Raw genomic sequence first — 19,919 nt, forward strand, 5'->3', positions numbered from 1 at the left:
TGAAACTTAAGCAAATACAAAACAAATAAAGAATAAACGAACCGTGGCGACAATGCAGTGCTAACAGGCAACTGAACATGAACAATATCCCATAACCCACAGGTGGAAAAAATGCTAGTTAAGTATGATCCCCAATTAGAGACAACGATAACCATCTGCCTCTAATTGGGAATCATACAAATCACCAACATAGAAAATTAACCTAGAACTCCACATAGAAAATATAAACTAGAACAACCTACCATAGAACTCTACCATAGAAAATAAAAGCTTTCTATGGTCAGGACGTGACAATGTTTCAATAATACTGCTAGCTTAGGTTAACTGTTTTTAACTCCAAGCACACGGTGTCAGTGAGATTCGACCCAATGCTCTTCTGTTCTCTATCCATGGAATCAGTCCACTGTGCCACCAGGATGGCGCTAGCATGCAATGTTGTTTTTTTCCCCTCAGAAAAGCTGTTCATTTTAGTCTATTCAAACAGACCCCATTTCAAAGGAAACACATGCTCATTAAGATCATGTGTGGCCAGTTAGTGGGCATGGCCAACACACCTGAACACACTTAACAAGATAGAGGATAGAGTGAGTTTTGTTGACATTGAGAATGGAATGTATGTTTTTAAATAACATTCTTAGAACGTTCTCTGAAATTCCCAAAGAAGAACGTTGTTTCTTAACGTAAGATCAATTTGAGAACATAACTTTAAATAGAACCATAAGAAACATGTAGGGAACGTTATATTGAAGTACTGAAATTCCCACAGAAGAACTTTGATTCTTAGCGTCCTCTGAACTATTTAAGAATATTCCCAATGTCAAATGAGTTGTAGAATGTTCCTGGAACATTACCAAAAATGTAATTTGAAAGGTAACCATGCTTGAACTTTTAGGAAACGTTCTGTTAAAGTAATAAAATACCAAGAGAAGTATGTTTTCATCATGTTCCTTAAATGTGCTGAGAATGTTCCAGAGCCACAACAACTATCCCGCACCATTCCATGAACGTTGTGGAAAGGATTCAGGGGTCAGGGGATCATTGTAAATAAGAATTTGTTCTTAACTGACTTGCCTAGTTAAATAAAGGTTAACTAAAACATTTTTACAGGCAGACATGAAACAAAGCTAGTCATTTTGGCTGTGGGAGGAATACATTAAGTCGGGATTCAAACGAACCGCAATACGCAAAACCACACTGCACCTGATTTTTAAAAGTAATTGATGCTTGAGTCATCCTCTGTTTACCTACAATCGTATCTCCACAAATGTCAGGGAAATTGCCTTTAAAAGTCAAGTGCAGTTCGATGTCAGTTGTTACGGTTTGTTTGGCTGCGTATAGACAGGCAACCCAATTCTGATATTTTTCACTAATGGATCTTATGACCAATCTGATCAGCTTTGAAAAAGTGGTTGATGTGGTTGGTCAAAAGGCCAATTAGTTTTTGCTGCCTGTCTAAACGCAGCCTTTGAATACCAGTCTGAGCTTGTATCCCTGTATGTACTGGATCCTTTTACATTCGATTAGACAATCAAAAGTGGAGTAGAGTTTTGATTGGGCCTAAAAACTAAAGCCTGGCCTTTAGTGGCCGATGAGTTTAGGCCTGAGCTAGGCCAACTCCAGCCAACTCCAGCCCTTACAGACAAATTATGATCCCAAAACCAAAGTAAATGTATTTATTTATAGGCTAGTGTTCCTCTTACAGTAATGACTGAGCTAAGTGCCATAACCCATGATTACTTAATGTGCTGACATGTTTATATATACTACAAATGGCTTCACTACCACCTATGTAAGCAGCACTCCTGTTAGCATTGGAACACTCAAGCACACACCACTCCATTCTTGCAATGCATGTTGCTAATAACCCCTCCCTCTGCCTATTTGTGTTCCAGCCCTACTGTATGCCACCATTTTTGGGAACGTCACCACCATCTTCCAGCAGATGTACACCAACACTAACCGCTACCACGAGATGCTCAACAATGTGCGTGACTTTCTCAAACTTTACCAGGTGCCAAAGGGACTGAGCGAGAGGGTCATGGATTACATCGTCTCTACTTGGGCCATGTCCAAGGGCATTGACACAGATAGGGTAAGTGGGCAGAAACCATATTGTTATTTCAGTCCTAGATCTCCTGTCTCTGTTTCAGGGTCTTGTGTAGAGAGATTGTGATACCACTGTGATACCAATATTGAAACTGGCACATTGGTGGCATCTTAATGGGACTCACAGCCTCATTTGTTGGTCATTTTTTGTGTTTCCTTTACAAGGAATGGGACTTAGAACTAAATAATTGTTGGAGCAGTCTTGGGAAAAGTTATGCTGGTGCATGGTTTTCCTCTGCAAATGGTTATGGAATTTCACAAACTTTACCTTAAGGCTCATCGAGGGCGGTCTCCACTGTGAAAGTAATATGCAAAGACTATGGCTGAACACTGCCCATCTCATTCCTGCTCAAGTTGTAGATTTTGTAGTGGGGAAATTAGAGCAGTCTTGGGAATGTGGTTGGTCAAAAGACCAATTAGTGGAGAAAATGTCAGAATTGTGGCTGCCTGTCTAAACGCAGCCTTTGAATACCAGTCTGAGCTTGTATTCCTATATGTACTGGTTGCTTTTACATACAAGTAAGATGGCGTCGAAGAGGATGGCTGACTTTTATATGCTCCTAACCAACTGTGTAATTTGTTTTGCGTTATTTGTGACTTGTTTTTTTACTTATTTGGTACATAATGTTGCTGCAACCGTCTCTTATGACAGAAAATACCTTCTGGCCATCAGAACAGTGATTACTCAACACGAACTGGAAGAAGCTTTTTCCTCTAACGAGAAGGATATATTGCTTTCCCGAGAACAGGCCCAAATACCCGTCATTTGCATGAAGAAAAGACGGAGGAAAAGGGGGCGCAGGTCGAGCTGTCTTCTGAGAATCCGTAGGCGAGCGAGTAAACTCCCACTGCCGTCCGTTCTACTTGCTAACATGCAATCATTGGAAAATAAAATTGATGACCTACGATTATCCTACCAGTGGGACATTAAAAACTGTAATATCTTATATTTCACCGAGTTGTGGCTGAATGACGATACGGATAATATAGAACTGGCGGGATTTTCCATGCACCGGCAGAACAGAGAAGAAGCTACATCTGGTAAGACGAGGGTTGGGGGTCTATTTGTCAATAACAGTTGGTGCGCAATGCTCGCCTGTACCTTACGATAAGCTGTGGACCACACTATCTACCAAGAGAGTTTTAATCTATATTATTCGTAGCCATCTATTTACCACCACAGACCGATGCGGGCACGAAGACCGCACTCAACCAACTCTATAATGCTATAAGCAAACAAGAAAATGCTTGTCCAGAAGCGGCGTTCCTAGTGCCCGGGGACTTTAATGCAGGCAAAATGAAATCAGTTTTACCAAATGTGTACCAGCATCTCACAAGTGCAACCAGAGTAAAAAAAAAACTCTAGATCACCTTTACTCCACAGACAGAGATGCATACAAAGCTCTCCACCTGTCATGTTGTGTCTTGTCTCTGTCCTTTCCCTTCACCCTGTCTCCCTCTGCTGGTCGTTGTTAGGTTACCTTTTCTCCCCCGCTTTCTCCCAGCTGTTCCTTGTCTCCTCTAACTACCCATTCACCCCGTTTCCCACCTGTTCCCTTTTTCCCTCTGATTAGGTCCCTATATCTCTCTCTGTTTCTGTTCCTGTCCTTGTCGGATTCTTGTTTGTGTTTCATGCCTGAGCCAGACTATCGTCATGTTTGCTGTAACCTTGTCCTGTCCTGTCGGAATCTGCCGGTCTATCTGAGCCTACCTATGTTTGGTTATTAAAGAAGCTCTGTTTAAGTTAGTTCGCTTTTGGGTCCTCATTCACTCACCATAACAGAAGAATCCGACCAAGAATGGACCCAGCGACTTCGGATCCTCTCCACTCAGCCGTCGGGATCCAGGGAGCGATGCTAGGCAGACACGAGCAGGAAGTGTCTGCTGCTCGACATGCCGTTGAGACCCTGGCCACCCAAGTCTCCAACCTCACAGAACAGGTTCACCATCTCCGCCTCGATCCACCGGCCACTTCCAGGGCTTTCGAATCTCCGGAGCCCAGAATCAATAACCCGCCGTGTTACTCTGGGGAGCCCACTGAATGCCGCTCGTTCCTCACCCAGTGTGATATTGTGTTTTCTCTCCAGCCCAACACTTACTCCAGGAGCACTGCTCGTGTCGCCTACGTCATATCTCTCCTTATTGGACGGGCTCGTGAGTGGGGCACGGCAATCTGGGAGGCAAGGGCTGAGTGTACTAACCAGTATCAGGACTTTAAGGAGGAGATGATACGGGTTTTTGATCGATCTGTTTTTGGGGAGGAGGCTTCCAGGGCCCTGTCTTCCCTATGTCAAGGCAATCGATCCATAACAGACTACTCTATTGAGTTTCGCACTCTTGCTGTCTCCAGTGGCTGGAACGAGCCGGCCTTGCTCGCTCGTCTTCTGGAGGGTCTCCGCGCAGAGGTAAAGGATGAGATTCTCTCCCGGGAGGTTCCTTCCAGCGTGGATTCCTTGATTGAACTCGCTATTCGCATTGAGCGACGGGTTGATCTTCGTCACCGAGCTCGTGGAAAGGAGCTCGCGCTCTCCGTCGCCCCCCTCTCCGCATCACTACCATCTTCCTCTGCCGGCTCGGGTGCTGAGCCCATGCAGCTGGGAGGTATCCGCATCTCGACTAAGGAGAGGGAACGGAGAATCACCAACCGCCTCTGTCTCTATTGCGGTTCCGCTGGTCATTTTGTCACTTCATGTCCAGTAAAAGGCCAGAGCTCGTCAGTAAGCGGAGGGCTACTGGTGAGCGCTACTACTCCTGTCTCTCCTTCAAGATCCTGCACTACCTTGTCGGTCCATCTACGCTGGACCGGTTCGTCAGCTTCCTGCAGTGCCTTAATAGACTCTGGGGCGGAGGGCTGTTTTATGGACGAGACCTGGGCTCGGGAACATGACATTCCTCTCAGACAGTTAAAGGAGCCCACGGCCTTGTTCGCCCTGGATGGTAGTCCTCTCCCCAGGATTCAGCGTGAGACGCTACCTTTAACCCTCACTGTTTCTGGTAATCATAGTGAAACCATTTCTTTTTTAATTTTTCGTTCACCTTTTACACCTGTTGTTTTGGGCCATCCCTGGCTAGTTTGTCATAATCCTTCCATTAATTGGTCTAGTAATTCTATCCTCTCCTGGAACGTCTCTTGTCATGTGAAATGTTTAATGTCTGCTATCCCTCCTGTTTCCTCTGTCTCTTCTTCACAGGAGGAGCCTGGTGATTTGACAGGGGTGCCGGAGGAATATCACGATCTGCGCACGGTGTTCAGTCGGTCCAGGGCCACCTCTCTTCCTCCACACCGGTCGTATGATTGTAGTATTGATCTCCTTCCGGGAACCACCCCCCCCCGGGGTAGACTATACTCTCTGTTGGCTCCCGAACGTAAGGCTCTCGAAGATTATTTGTCTGTAGCTCTTGACGCCGGTACCATAGTCCCCTCCTCCTCTCCCGCCGGAGCGGGGTTTTTTTTTGTCAAGAAGAAGGACGGGTCTCTGCGCCCCTGCATAGATTATCGAGGGCTGAATGACATAACAGTGAAGAATCGTTATCCGCTTCCTCTTATGTCTTCAGCCTTCGAGATCCTGCAGGGAGCCAGGTTTTTCACTAAGTTGGACCTTCGTAACGCTTACCATCTCGTGCGCATCAGGGAGGGGGACGAGTGGAAGACGGCGTTTAACACTCCGTTAGGGCACTTTGAATACCGGGTTCTTCCTTTCGGCCTCGCTAACGCTCCAGCTGTCTTTCAGGCATTAGTCAATGATGTCCTGAGAGACATGCTGAACATCTTTGTTTTCGTTTACCTTGACGATATCCTGATTTTTTCACCGTCACTCCAGATTCATGTTCAGCACGTTCGACGTGTCCTCCAGCGCCTTTTAGAGAATTGTCTTTTTGTGAAGGCTGAGAAGTGCACTTTTCATGCCTCCTCCGTCACATTTCTTGGTTCTGTTATTTCCGCTGAAGGCATTAAGATGGATCCCGCTAAGGTCCAAGCTGTCATTGATTGGCCCGTCCCTAAGTCACGCGTCGAGCTGCAGCGCTTTCTCGGCTTCGCGAACTTCTATCGTCGTTTCATCCGTAATTTCGGTCAGGTGGCAGCTCCTCTCACAGCCCTTACTTCTGTCAAGACGTGCTTTAAGTGGTCCGTTTCCGCCCAGGGAGCTTTTGATCTCCTCAAGAATCGTTTTACATCCGCTCCTATCCTTGTTACACCTGACGTCTCTAGACAGTTCGTTGTCGAGGTTGACGCGTCAGAGGTGGGCGTGGGAGCCATTCTTTCTCAGCGCTCCCTCTCTGACGACAAGGTCCACCCATGCGCGTATTTTTCTCATCGCCTGTCGCCGTCGGAACGTAACTATGATGTGGGTAACCGCGAACTGCTCGCCATCCGGTTAGCCCTAGGCGAATGGCGACAGTGGTTGGAGGGGGCGACCGTTCCTTTTGTCGTTTGGACTGACCATAGGAACCTTGAGTACATCCGTTCTGCCAAACGACTTAATGCGCGTCAGGCGCGTTGGGCGCTGTTTTTCGCTCGTTTCGAGTTCGTGATTTCTTATCGTCCGGGCTCTAAGAACACCAAGCCTGATGCTTTGTCTCGTCTCTTCAGTTCTTCAGTAGCCTCCACTGACCCCGAGGGGATTCTCCCTGAGGGGCGTGTTGTCGGGTTGACTGTCTGGGGAATTGAGAGGCAGGTAAAACAAGCGCTCACTCACACTCCGTCGCCGCGCGCTTGTCCTAGGAACCTTCTTTTCGTTCCCGTTCCTACTCGTCTGGCCGTTCTTCAGTGGGCTCACTCTGCCAAGTTAGCCGGCCACCCTGGCGTTCGGGGTACGCTTGCTTCCATTCGCCAGCGTTTTTGGTGGCCCACCCGGGAGCATGACACGCGTCGTTTCGTGGCTGCTTGTTCGGTCTGCGCGCAGACTAAGTCCGGTAACTCTCCTCCTGCCGGCCGTCTCAGGCCGCTTCCTATTCCCCCTCGACCGTGGTCTCACATCGCCTTAGATTTTGTCACCGGACTGCCTTCGTCAGCGGGGAAGACTGTTATTCTTACGGTTGTCGATAGGTTCTCTAAGGCGGCTCATTTCATTCCCCTTGCTAAGCTTCCTTCTGCTAAAGAGACGGCACAAATCATCATCGAGAATGTTTTCAGAATTCATGGCCTTCCGTCAGACGTCGTTTCGGACAGAGGTCCGCAATTCACGTCTCAATTTTGGAGGGAGTTTTGCCGTTTGATTGGGGCTTCCGTCAGTCTCTCTTCCGGCTTTCACCCCCAGTCTAACGGTCAAGCAGAACGGGCCAATCAGACTATTGGTCGCATCTTACGCAGTCTTTCTTTTCGCAACCCTGCGTCTTGGTCAGAACAGCTCCCCTGGGCAGAATACGCCCACAACTCGCTTCCTTCGTCTGCGACCGGGCTATCTCCTTTTCAGAGTAGCCTCGGGTACCAGCCTCCGCTGTTCTCATCTCAGTTCGCCGAGTCCAGCGTCCCCTCCGCTCAGGCTTTTGTCCAACGTTGCGAGCGCACCTGGAAGAGGGTCAGGTCTGCACTTTGCCGTTATAGGGCGCAGACTGTGAGGGCTGCTAATAAGCGTAGAACTAAGAGTCCTAGATATTGTCGCGGTCAGAGAGTTTGGCTCTCCACTCAGAACCTTCCCCTTAAGACGGCTTCTCGCAAGTTGACCCCGCGGTTCATTGGTCCGTTCCGTATTTCTCGGGTCATTAATCCTGTCGCAGTTCGACTTCTTCTTCCGCGATACCTTCGTCGCGTCCACCCGGTCTTCCATGTCTCCTGTATTAAGCCCGTTCTTCGCGCCCCCGCTCGTCTTCCCCCCCCCCCCCCCCATCCTTGTCGAGGGCGCACCCATCTACAGGGTCCGCAGGATTTTGGACATGCGTCCTCGGGGCCGTGGTCACCAGTACCTTGTCGATTGGGAGGGGTACGGTCCTGAGGAGAGGAGTTGGGTTCCCTCTCGGGACGTGCTGGACCGTGCGCTGATCGAGGATTTCCTCCGTTGCCGCCAGGTTTCCTCCTCGAGTGCGCCAGGAGGCGCTCGGTGAGTGGGGGGGTACTGTCATGTTGTGTCTTGTCTCTGTCCTTTCCCTTCACCCTGTCTCCCTCTGCTGGTCGTTGTTAGGTTACCTTTTCTCCCCCGCTTTCTCCCAGCTGTTCCTTGTCTCCTCTAACTACCCATTCACCCCGTTTCCCACCTGTTCCCTTTTTCCCTCTGATTAGGTCCCTATATCTCTCTCTGTTTCTGTTCCTGTCCTTGTCGGATTCTTGTTTGTGTTTCATGCCTGAGCCAGACTATCGTCATGTTTGCTGTAACCTTGTCCTGTCCTGTCGGAATCTGCCGGTCTATCTGAGCCTACCTATGTTTGGTTATTAAAGAAGCTCTGTTTAAGTTAGTTCGCTTTTGGGTCCTCATTCACTCACCATAACACCACCGCCATCCATTTGGCAAATCTGACCATAATTATATCCTCTTGATTCCTGCTTACATCAAAACTAAAGGAGGAAGTACTAGTGACTCGCTCAATACGGAAGTGGTCAGATGGCGCGGATGCTACGCTACAGGACTGTTTTGCTAGCAAAGACTTGAATATGTTCCGGGATTCATCCAATGGCATTGAGGAGTATAACACTTTAGTCATCGGCTTCATTAATAAGTGCATCGACGACGTCGTCTGCACATATCCCAACCAGAAGCCATGGATTACAGGCAACATCAGCATCGGGTTAAAGGCTAGAGCTGCCGCTTTCAAGGAGCGGGACACTAATTTGGATGCTTGTAAGAAATCCCGCTATGCCCTCAGACGAACCATCAAACAAGCAAAGTGTCAATACAGGATTAAGATTGAATCCTACTACACCGGTTCTGATGCTAGTCGGATGTGGCAGGGCTTGAAAACTATTACGGACTACAAAGGGAAACCCAGACGCGAGCTGCCTAGTGATGTGAGCCTACCAGATTAACTAATTGCCTTTTATGCTCACTTCGAAGCAAGCAACACTGAAGCATGCACGAGAGCACCAGCTGTTCTGGATGACTGTGTGATAACGCTCTCAGTAGCCGATGTGAGCAAGACTTTTAAACAGGTCAACATTCACAAAGCCACAGGGCCAAACAGATTACCAGGATGTGTACTCAAAGCATGCACAGACCAACTGGCAAGTCTTCACTGACATTTTCAACCTCTCCCTGACCGAGTCTGTAATACCAACATGTTTCAAGCAGACCACCATAGTCCCTGTGCCAAAGGAAGTGAAGGTAATCTGCCTAAATGATTACCACCCTGTAGCGCTCACGTCGGTAGCCATGAAGTGCTTTGAAAGGCTGGTCATGGCTCACATCAACAGCATCCTCCCGGGTACCCTAGACCCACTCCAATTCGTATACCACCCCAACAGATCCACAGATGACACAATCTCAATTGCACTCCACACTGCCCTTTCCCACCTGGACAAAAGGAACACCTATGTGAGAATGCTGTTCATTGACTACAGCTCAGCGTTTAACACCATAGTGCCCACGAAGCTCATCACTAAGCTAAGGACCCTGGGACTAAACACCTCCCTCTGCAACTGAATCCTGGATTTCCTGACGGGCCGTCCCCCAGGTGGTAAGGGTTGGCAACAACATGTCTGCCACGCTGATCCTCAACACTGGGGCCCCTCAAGGGTTTGTACTTAGTTCCCTCCTGTACTCCCTGTTCACCCACGACTGCGTGGCCAAACACAACTCCAACACCATCGTTAGGTTTGCTGACGGCACAACAGTGGTAGGCCTGATCATCGACAATGATGAGACAGCCTATAGGGAGGAGGTCAGAGAACTGGCAGTGTGGTGGCATGACAACAACCTCTCCCTCAATGTGAGCAAGACAAAGGAGCTGCTCGCGGACTACAGAAAAAGGCTGGCCGAACAGGCCCCATTAACATTGACAGGGCTGTAGTGGAGCGGGTCGAGAGATTCAAGTTCCTTGTTGTCCACATCCCCAATGAACTATCATGGTCCAAACACACAAAGACAGTTGTGAAGAGCACGACTATACCTTTTCCCCTTCAAGAGACTTGGCATGGGTCCCCAGATCTTCAAAAAGTTCTACAGCTGCACCATCGAGAGCATCCTGGCCGGTTGCATCACCGCCTGGTAAGTTAACTGCTCGGCATCTGACAGTAAGGCGCTATAGAGGGTAGTGTGTACGGCCCAGTACATCACTGGGGCCAAGCTTCCTGCAATCCAGGACCTATATAGTAGGCAGTGTCAGAGGAAAGCCCATAAAATTGTTAGAGACTCCAGTCACCCAAGTCATAGACTGTTTTCTCTGCTACCGCACGGCAAGCGGTACCGGAGAACCAAGTCTTGGACCAAAAGGCTCCTGAACAGCTTCTACCCCTAAGCCCATAAGACTGTGGAACAATTAATCAAACCTCCATTTGTTTTGTACACTGCTGCTACTCGCTGATTGTACCTATATGTACAAATTACCTCAACTTACCTGTACCCCCCCCCCCCCCCCGTACACTGACTCTGTACCAGTTCCCCCTGTATGTAGCCTCGTTGTTGTTATTTTATTGTGTTACTTTTTATTATTTTTTACTTTAGTTTATTTGGTAAATATTTTCTTAACTCTTCTTGAACTGCACTATTGGTTAAGGGCATGTGAGTAAGCATTTCACGGTAAGGTCTACACTTGTTGTATTCGGCTCATGTGAAAAATAAGGTATGATTTGACTTTATTTTGAATGATGTGGAACCAGGCTTTTCATGAAAACATAATGTTTGATTCTAGCTCCGCACCACAGTGGAAAAATATTATTAGATAGCTAAGACCATATTACATCTATTCAATAAATCATTCTTTTTTTATGTTTACCTTTGTTTTGACAGGGAGTGTCACGTCCTGACCATAGGAAGCCTGTATTTTCTATGGTAGAGTAGGTCAGGGCATGACTAGGGGTGTTTAGTCTAGTTTATTATTTCTATGTGGGGTTCTAGGTTTATTTTTCTATGTTGCTGTTTGTGTATGATTCCCAATTAAAGGCCATTTTGGCCATTGATTTCACTGTGCTAGGCAATAGGAGCAGGAGTCGGATAGCCCAGTCTACTGTATATGGTTGGTAATGCTGGTTCAGCTTTGATAAGCATGACAGGAACGCTTTTATCGTGTCTGAATGCAGGGTAAGCTCAACATAATTAATCCAGTCAGAATGTGACTGATTTCCTAATTCATTGTCTTTATTGCCACCCTGAAGGAGTGTACATTAAACAGAACAGACAGTATTGATTTAACATAAAGTGCTGTCCAGCTGATGGTCTCATTCCGCATGGAACAGCGGTTGTAGATATTGTACACTTCCATTAAGTTTACGGATTGACGAGGGACTGTGGGGTACAGCCAATGGTCATAATGAATCAAATGGATGGTTTATTGCGGTTAAGTTAGTTAGGGTTAAGTAGTGGCTTGGACAAACTCCCAAACCTTTAGGGAACATTTCAATTAGGTTACAACTTGGTCTACAAGTAACGTTACTGCGGGAACATCACATTCGTGTTTTTAAAATCTCACTGGAAAAACATTTCTTGCATGGCACACAGACAATGGCTATAAGAACATTTGGAGAGAGAAAGTTCCAAGAATGTTTGTTTTTGACAGTACATCATATGAACATCAGCGACTAATGGTTATATGAACATCACTGGCTAATGTTTGTGTGACGTCTTTTTGAAGTTAAGTTAACAGTAAGTTCCTACAACATTAGGTTACTGGAGCCTTTTTAGAAAGCGTTGGTTTGCATTACACTGTTAACATGACATACATTGTGCATGTTCAATTAAACAGTGAGCACACTTGGGACCTCAACCTCACCTTAGATTTGAACTCACAACCACTTGGTTGGCAGCAACCTGACTTATCCGCTAACTCACCAGACTTTATTTAACCTTTATTTCAACAGAGAGTCATATTGATACCCAAGTCTCTTTACAAATGAGCCCTGAATAAAAAAAATAAAAAACATGTACATGTCATGCCCTGACCATAGAGAGCTTTATATTCTCTATGTTGGTTAGGTCGGGGTGTGACTAGGGTGGGTCATCTACGTGATTATGTTTCTATGTTGCCCAGGTATGGTTCCCAATCAGAGGCAGCTGTTTGTCGTTGTCTCTGATTGGGGATCATATTTAGGTAGCCATTTTCCCCATTGTGATTTGTGTGATCTTGACTATGTTTGTGTGTAGTTGCTTTCTGCACTGCATGTAGCTTCACGTTTCATTTATTTTCTTTATTGATTTTGTGCTTTAAGTTTCTCTTCTAAATAAAAGGATGGAAACATACCATGTTGCATCTTGGTCCAATCCATCTCTAAACGATCGTGACAACACAGTATTAATACGAAATGAATCAACCAAACAGTTTCCCCCTACAGTTTCCCCAGCCCATCAAGATATCAGAAGTAAATGACAAAAAACACATACGCTACTCTGTGAACATGTCTCCCACCAATGCCCTGAAATGACTGAAAGGTACTAGGCAGTCTGATCTCAGAGTGTCCTGAAATTCATTCCATGTATGCGGCACATAAAACCTGAAGGCCGTTTCACCTACAAGTAACTGACAAAAGAAAGTAAACACTGAAATGCAGGTTTGAATATAAATCAAAAGGCTAAGCCTCAATCAGGCCTACCCTTTCAAACCAACTAAATCAAGTTAGGGTATACCAGGCGATGGACAACCTACCCACCCAGCTCACATACCAGAGCTAGAACATCCCTCCTGCTCACAGGTTGAACAGGTACCTTTATACCTATGGCTCCTCCCTATGGACCATATCATTAACCATGGAGCTCTTTACCCAAATATGACATGTTAAATCATGTAACATTGTACCCACATTTGCATATTCCGTCTAAATAAACATCTTAAACATTCCTGGCTTATCCTCAAGGAGGGAATACTTTACATTAATGAATACACATTTCAAAAACAATAGTTCTGAAGGCCAACAGACGGCAAAACGTATTACTTACGGGGCCACGCACCTACGACGCACACATTACAATATGGAAATAAACAAACTTCTTTCCCGTCAGTGTAGCAAGTGTTCATGTGCACCAGAATATTGCATCCACTGGGTGAATTGCAAAATGGTCAATCTCTTCATTTAAATATGAAACTGAAATGCGTCACAATGCAACTCGACTAAACATTTCCTCAACACATAATTAGCCTTGCCATGATACTGGCAAAAGAGGAAAAGAACAACAGTATATACAGAACATTTAGGATAAATGAATTACTAGATATGGGGAAACATGAATGTGCTAAACAATTTGTAAGAATAATTAAATAATGAGCATTCGTGACGAGTGCTACTGAGTCAGCTTCGTCACAATTACCTTAAGCATGACAGGATGTTATTTGCTTAATTAACTCAGGAATCACACCTGTGTGGAAGCAACTGCTTTAAATATAATTTGTATCGCTCATTTACTGAAGTGTTTCCTTTATTATGTCAGTTACCTGTAAATCAGTGACAACAAGTTGAATGTCACCCCCCACAGTTAGCCATTTCTGTGAGCGAGTTAATGTATTTTGAATTTCTGTAGGTTAGGAGCGATGTGAGGTAATATGGCAGTTTTAGCATGAGAACTTTGGTTAATTTACAATGTTAAGTTCTATGACTTGTGAGAGAGAGCCAGCCCACTTTCTGATACAGATCACAGAGATACAGTTGAAGTCGGAAGTTTACATACACCTTAGCCAAATACATTTAAACTCAGTTTTTCACAATTCCTGACATTTAATCAGAGTAAAAATTCCCTGTTCTAGGTCAGTTAGGATCAACACTTTTATTTTAATGATGTGAAATGTCAGAATAATAGAAGAGAGAATTATTTATTTTAGCTTCTATTTCTTTCATCACATTCCCAGTAGGTCACAAGTTTACATACATTCAATTAGTATTTGGGAGCATTGCCTTTAAATTGGTCATCTTGGGTCAAATGTTTCAGGTAGCCTTCTACAAGTTTCCCACAATAAGTTGTTTGAATTTTGGCCCATTCCTCCTGACAGAGCTGGTGTAAGTAAGTCAGGTTTGCAGGCCTCCTTGCTCGCACACACTTTTTCAATTCTGCCCACAAATTTTCTATAGGATTGAGGTCAGGGCTTTGTGATGGCCACTCCAATATCTTGACTTTGTTGTCCTTAAGCCATTTTGTCACAACTTTGGAAGTATGCTTGGGGTCATTGTCCATTTGGAAGACCCATTTGCGACCAAGCTTTAACTTCTTGACTGATGTCTTGAGATGTTGATTCAATATATCCACATAATTTTCCTGCCTCATGATGCAATCTATTTTGTGAGGTGCACCAGTCCCTCCTGCTGCAAAGCACCCCCTTCAACATGATGCTACCGCCTCCATGCTTCACGGTTGGGATGGTGTTCTTCGGCTTGCAAGCCTCCCCCTTTTTCCTCCAAACATAACGATGGTCATTATGGCCAAACAGTTCTATTTTTGTTCCAAAATGTACGATCTTTGTCCCCATGTGCAGTTGCAAACCGTAGTCTGGCTTTTTTATGGCGGTTTTGGAGCAGTGGCTTCTTCCTTGCTGAGCGGCCTTTCAGGTTATGTCGATATAGGACTCGCTTTACTGTGGATATAGATATTTTTATACCGGTTTCCTCCATATTCACAAGGTCCTTTACTGTTGTTCTGGGATTGATTTGCACTTTTCGCACAAAAGTATGTTCATCTTTTGGAGACAGAAAGCGTCTACTTCCTGAGCGGTATAACGGCAGCGTGGTCCCATGGTGTTTATACTTGCGTACTATTGTTTATATAGGTGAACGTGGTACCTTCAGGCATTTAGAAATTGCTACCAAGGATGAACCAGACTTGTGGATGTCTACAATTTGTTCTGAGGTCTTGGCTGATTTCTTTTGATTTTCCCATGATGTCAAGCAAAGAGGCCTACTCTTCAAGAGTTTGAAGGTAGGCCTTGAAATACATCCACAGGTACACCTCAAATTGAATCAAATTATTTCAATTAGCCTATCAGAAGCTTCTAAAGCCATAACATCATTTTCTGGAATTTACCAAGCTGTTGAAAGGCACAGTCAACTTAGTGTATGCAAACTTCTGACCCACAGGATTTGTGATACAGTGAATTATAAGTGAAATAATCTGTCTGTAAACTATTGTTGGAGAAATTACTTGTGTCATACGCAAAGTAGCTGTCCTAACCGACTTGCCAAAACTATAGTTTGTTAATTAACAAGAAATTTGTGGAGTGGTTGAAAAACGAGTTTTAATGACTCCAACCTAAGTGTATATAAACTTCTGACTTCAACTGTATGTGCAAAATCGGTCACATGTAATAAAGGGGAGTGCACTATAATAAACAGTATCCAATAGTCTAAAGAAGTGGCAGCGGCGTTCATATAGGTTATGTTGTCATAGTCTAGGGCTGACAAAAAAGTTGACTGAACAAATTGTTTTCTACTATCAAGCGAAAGGCACAACTTATTTCTGCAGTAGAAAACCAGTTTTATTCTCAGTGTCTTTGTTAGCTCATCTACATGTGTTTTAAATGACAACTTGTCAACGATCCAGTGACAAGGTATTTAAAGTGCATTCGGAAAGTATTCAGACCCCTTCACTTTTTCCACATTTTGTTACGTTACAGCCTTATTCTAAAATTGATTAAATTGTTTATTTCCTGTCAATATTTCCCCATAATGACGAAGCAAAAACAGGTTTTTAGAAATGTTGGCAAATGTATTAAAAAAAACAACTGAAATATCACATTTACACAGGTATTCAGACCCTTTACTGAGCACTTTTTGAAGCACCTTGGACAGCAATTACAGCCTTGAGTCTTCTTGGGTATGACGCTACAAACTTGGCACACCTGTATTTGGGGAGTTTTTTTGGATGGGGAGCATCGCAGCACAGCTATTTTCAGGTCTCTCCAAAGATGTTAGATCGGGTCCCGAAGCCACTCCTGCGTTGTTTTGGCTGTGTGCTTAGGGTCGTTGTCCTGTTAGAAAGTGAACCTTTGCCCAATCTTTAGGTGCCTTTTGGCAAACTCCAAGCGGGTAGTCATGTGTGTTTTACTAAGGAGGGGCTTCAGTCTGGCCACTCTACCATAAAGGCGGATTGGTGGAGTGCTGCAGAGATGGTTGTCCTTCTGGAAGGTTATCCCATCGCGACAGAACTCTGGAGCTCTGTCAGAGTTACCATCAAATTCTTGGTCACATCCCTGACCAAGGCCCTAATCCCCCGATTGCTCAGTTTGGCCAGGTGGCCAGCTCTAGGAAGAGTCTTGGTGGTTCCAAACTTCTTCCATTTAAGAATAATGGAGGCCACTGTGTTCTTGGGGACCTTCAATGTTGCAGAAATGTTTTGGTACACTTCCCCAGATCTGTGCCTTGACGCAAATCCTGTCTCAGAGCTCTACGGGCAATTGCTTCGACCTCATGGCTTGGATTTTTCTCTGAAATGCACTGTCAACTGTGGGACCTAATATAGACAGGTGGGTGCCTTTCCAAATAATGTCCAATCAATTTAATTTACCACAGGTGGACTCCAATCAAGTTGTAGAAACATCTCAAGGATGATCAATGGAGCTCAATTTCGAGTCTCATAGCAAAGGGTCTTCTATTTTTAATAAATTTTTAATCTAAAAACCTGTTTTTGCTTTGTCATTATGAGGTATCGTGTGTAGATTTATGAGGAATTGGTTTTGTTTAATCAATTTTAGAATAAGGCTGTATTTAAGATACACTTCCTGGTTAAGAAGGAGAAAAGTTGTGTCACAGCCGGCCGCAACCGAGAGGCCAATGAGGCGACACACAATTGGCCCAGCGTCGTCCGGGTGAGGGGAGGGTTTGGCCAGCCGAGATGTCCTTGTCCCAACACTCTAGTGACTCCTTGTGGCGGGCCGGGCTCATGCACGCTGACTTCGGTCGCCAGTTGTGTGCTGTTTCCTCCAACACATTGGTGCGACTGGCTTCCGGGTTAAGCGAGCAGTGTGTCAAGAAGCAGTGCGGCTTGGTAGGGTCGTGTTTCGGAGGACGCATGTCTCTCAACTTTCGCCTCTCCCGAGTCCTATTGGGAGTTGTTTATGATGGGACAAGACTGTAACTACCAATTGGATATAGAGCAATTGGGGAGAAAAGGGGGTAACAAAAAAATATCAAGGAGAGAAGTTGAGAGGATCAATGCTTCTAATATTTTTGTCAAACATGAAAGCTTTGATATAGGGCGGTAGATGTTTAGGTCAATAGGGTTCCCGCCCTTGTGACGAGGAAATACATGTCCTGCTTTCCAAACTTTAGGAGTAATTCCAGAAACAAATGGGATGTTCTTGAATTGCTGTGGCATTTGCATCCCTCGCCTTTACAACCATGAAAAATACTTTCAAATTATAAATAAACTCAGCAAAAAAAGAAACGTCCTCTTACTGTCAACTGCGTTTATTTTTAGCAAACTTAACATGTGTAAATATTTGTATGTCAATATTCTTGTATAATTCTTGTATAACAAGATTCAACAACTGAGACATAAACTGAACAAGTTCCACAGACATGTGACTAAGAGAAATGGAATAATGTGTCCCTGAACAAAGGGGGGATCAAAATCAAAAGTAACAGTCAGTATCTGGTGTGGCCACCAGCTGCATTAAGTACTGCAGTGCATCTCCTCCTCGTGGACTGCACCAGATTTTCCAGTTCTTGCTGTGAGATGTTACCCCACTCTTCCACCAAGGCACATGCAAGTTCCTGGACATTTCTGGGGGGAATGGCCCTAGCCCTCACCCTCCGATCCAACAGGTCCCAGATGTGCTCAATGGGAATGAGATCCGGGATCTTCACTGATCATGGTAGAACACTGACATTCCTGTCTTGCAGGAAATCACACACAGAACGAGCAGTATGGCTGGTGGCATTGTCATGCTGGAGGGTCATGTCAGGATGAGCCTGCAGGAAGGGTACCACATGAGGGAGGAGGATGTCTTCCCTCTAACGCACAGCGTTGAGTTTGCCTACAATGACAACAAGCTCAGTCCGATGATGCTGTGACACACCGCCCCAGACCATGACGGACCCTCCACCTCCAAATCGATCCCGCTCCAGAGTACAGGCCTCGGTGTAACGCTCATTCCTTCAACGATAAATGTGAATCCGACCATCACCCCTGGTGAGACAAAACCGCTACTCGTCAGTGAAGAGCACTTTTTTGCCAGTCCTGTCTGGTCCAGCGACAGTGGGTTTGTGCCCATAGGCGATGTTGTTGCCGGTGATGTCTGGTGAGGACCTGCCTTACAACAGGCCTACAAGCCCTCAGTCCAGCCTCTCTCAGCCTATTGCAGACAGTCTGAGCACTGACGGAGGGCTTGTGCGTTCCTAGTGTAACTCGGGCAGCTGTTGTTGCCATCCTGTACCTGTCCCGCAGGTGTGATGTTCGGATGTACTGATCCTGTGCAGGTGTTGTTACAAATGGTCTGCCACAGCGAGGATGATCAGCTGTCCGTCCTGTCTCCCTGTAGCGCTGTCTTAGGACCATGCCCCAGGAATACCTGACATGATGACTCCTTGCTGTCCCCAGTCCACCTGACTGTGCTGCTGCTCCAGTTTCAACTATTCTGCCTTATTATTATTCGACCATGCTGGTCATTTATGAACATTTGAACATCTTGACCATGTTTTGTTATAATCTCCACCCGGCACAGCCAGAAGAGGACTGGCCACCCCACATAGCCTGGTTCCTCTCTAGGTTTCTTCCTAGGTTTTGGCCTTTCTAGGGAGTTTTTCCTAGCCACCGTGCTTCTTCACCTGCATTGCTTGCTGTTTGGGGTTTTAGGCTGGGTTTCTGTACAGCACTTTGAGATATCAGCTGATGTACGAAGGGCTATATAAAATAAATTTGATTTGATTTGATTTGGTCTCACAGTACGGACATTGCAATTTCTTGCCCTGGCCACATCTGCAGTCCTCATGCCTTCTTGCAGCATGCCTAAGGCACATTCATGCTGATGAGCAGGGACCCTGGGCATCTTTCTTTTGGTGTTTTTCAGAGTCAGTAGAAAGGCCTCTTTAGTGTCCTATGTTTTCATAACTTTGACCTTAATTGTCTACCGTCTGTAAGCTGTTAGTGTCTTAACGACCGTTCCACAGGTGCATGTTCATTAATTGTTTATGGTTCATTGAACAAGCATGGGAAACAGTGTTTCAACCCTTAACAATGAGGATCTGTGAAGTTATTTGAATTTTTCCGAATTATCTTTGAAAACAGGGTCCTGAAAAAGGGACATTTCTTTTTTAGCTGAGTTTAGTTACCCATCATATGTGTTTTTGTTTATATTGAACTGTTTATTAATGAAAATATTGAACTGTTTATACACTGCAAAACAATAAATGTGATATGTCATACCATATATTAAAGTTGCTATGTGCAAAAAATCGCTCTGCCATTTCCTGGTTGCTAAAACTCGAATAGTTTGCCTAATTTCAGTTTATGTGACAAAATAAACTAAAAACTTAAGAACCGAAAGCATAGAAATAGCGCACATAGAACAGATCTACTGCTTTTTAGACTTGCTTTCAATGAGAATGATAGATCTATAACTCACAATTCTATGAAAATTTGGTCAGGTTGCCAAAAAGTAACATATTGCCACTTAATGTTTATATATTGTTTATAGTACTTAGGGCAGGCAAATTGTCCAGTCGTGATAAGTAAAGTTGTAGTGACATGTTTTGCTGATTTAAAGAGATCAATCTATTATTTTGAATGCTGGAAACTAAGCTAAATTATTTAATA

At 45.0% G+C, this 19,919-nt stretch overlaps 1 protein-coding gene across 1 annotated transcript in view; it reads left to right on the forward strand.

Annotated features, from left to right (window-relative positions):
* The window catches only part of kcnh5a (potassium voltage-gated channel subfamily H member 5a), a 76,935-nt gene that overhangs the window by 34,983 nt on the left and 22,033 nt on the right, over positions 1-19,919 (forward strand). Inside the window, exon 5 of the mRNA XM_090183044.1 lies at positions 1,893-2,092. Coding sequence (XP_090039170.1) covers positions 1,893-2,092 — 200 coding nt within the window. The remainder of the gene's footprint in view (positions 1-1,892; positions 2,093-19,919) is intronic.

The sequence above is a fragment of the Oncorhynchus mykiss genome, chromosome 8 (genome assembly GCF_057628025.1).
Source record: "Oncorhynchus mykiss isolate SJ-2025 chromosome 8, ASM5762802v1, whole genome shotgun sequence".
NCBI classification, from domain to species: Eukaryota; Metazoa; Chordata; class Actinopteri; order Salmoniformes; family Salmonidae; genus Oncorhynchus; species Oncorhynchus mykiss.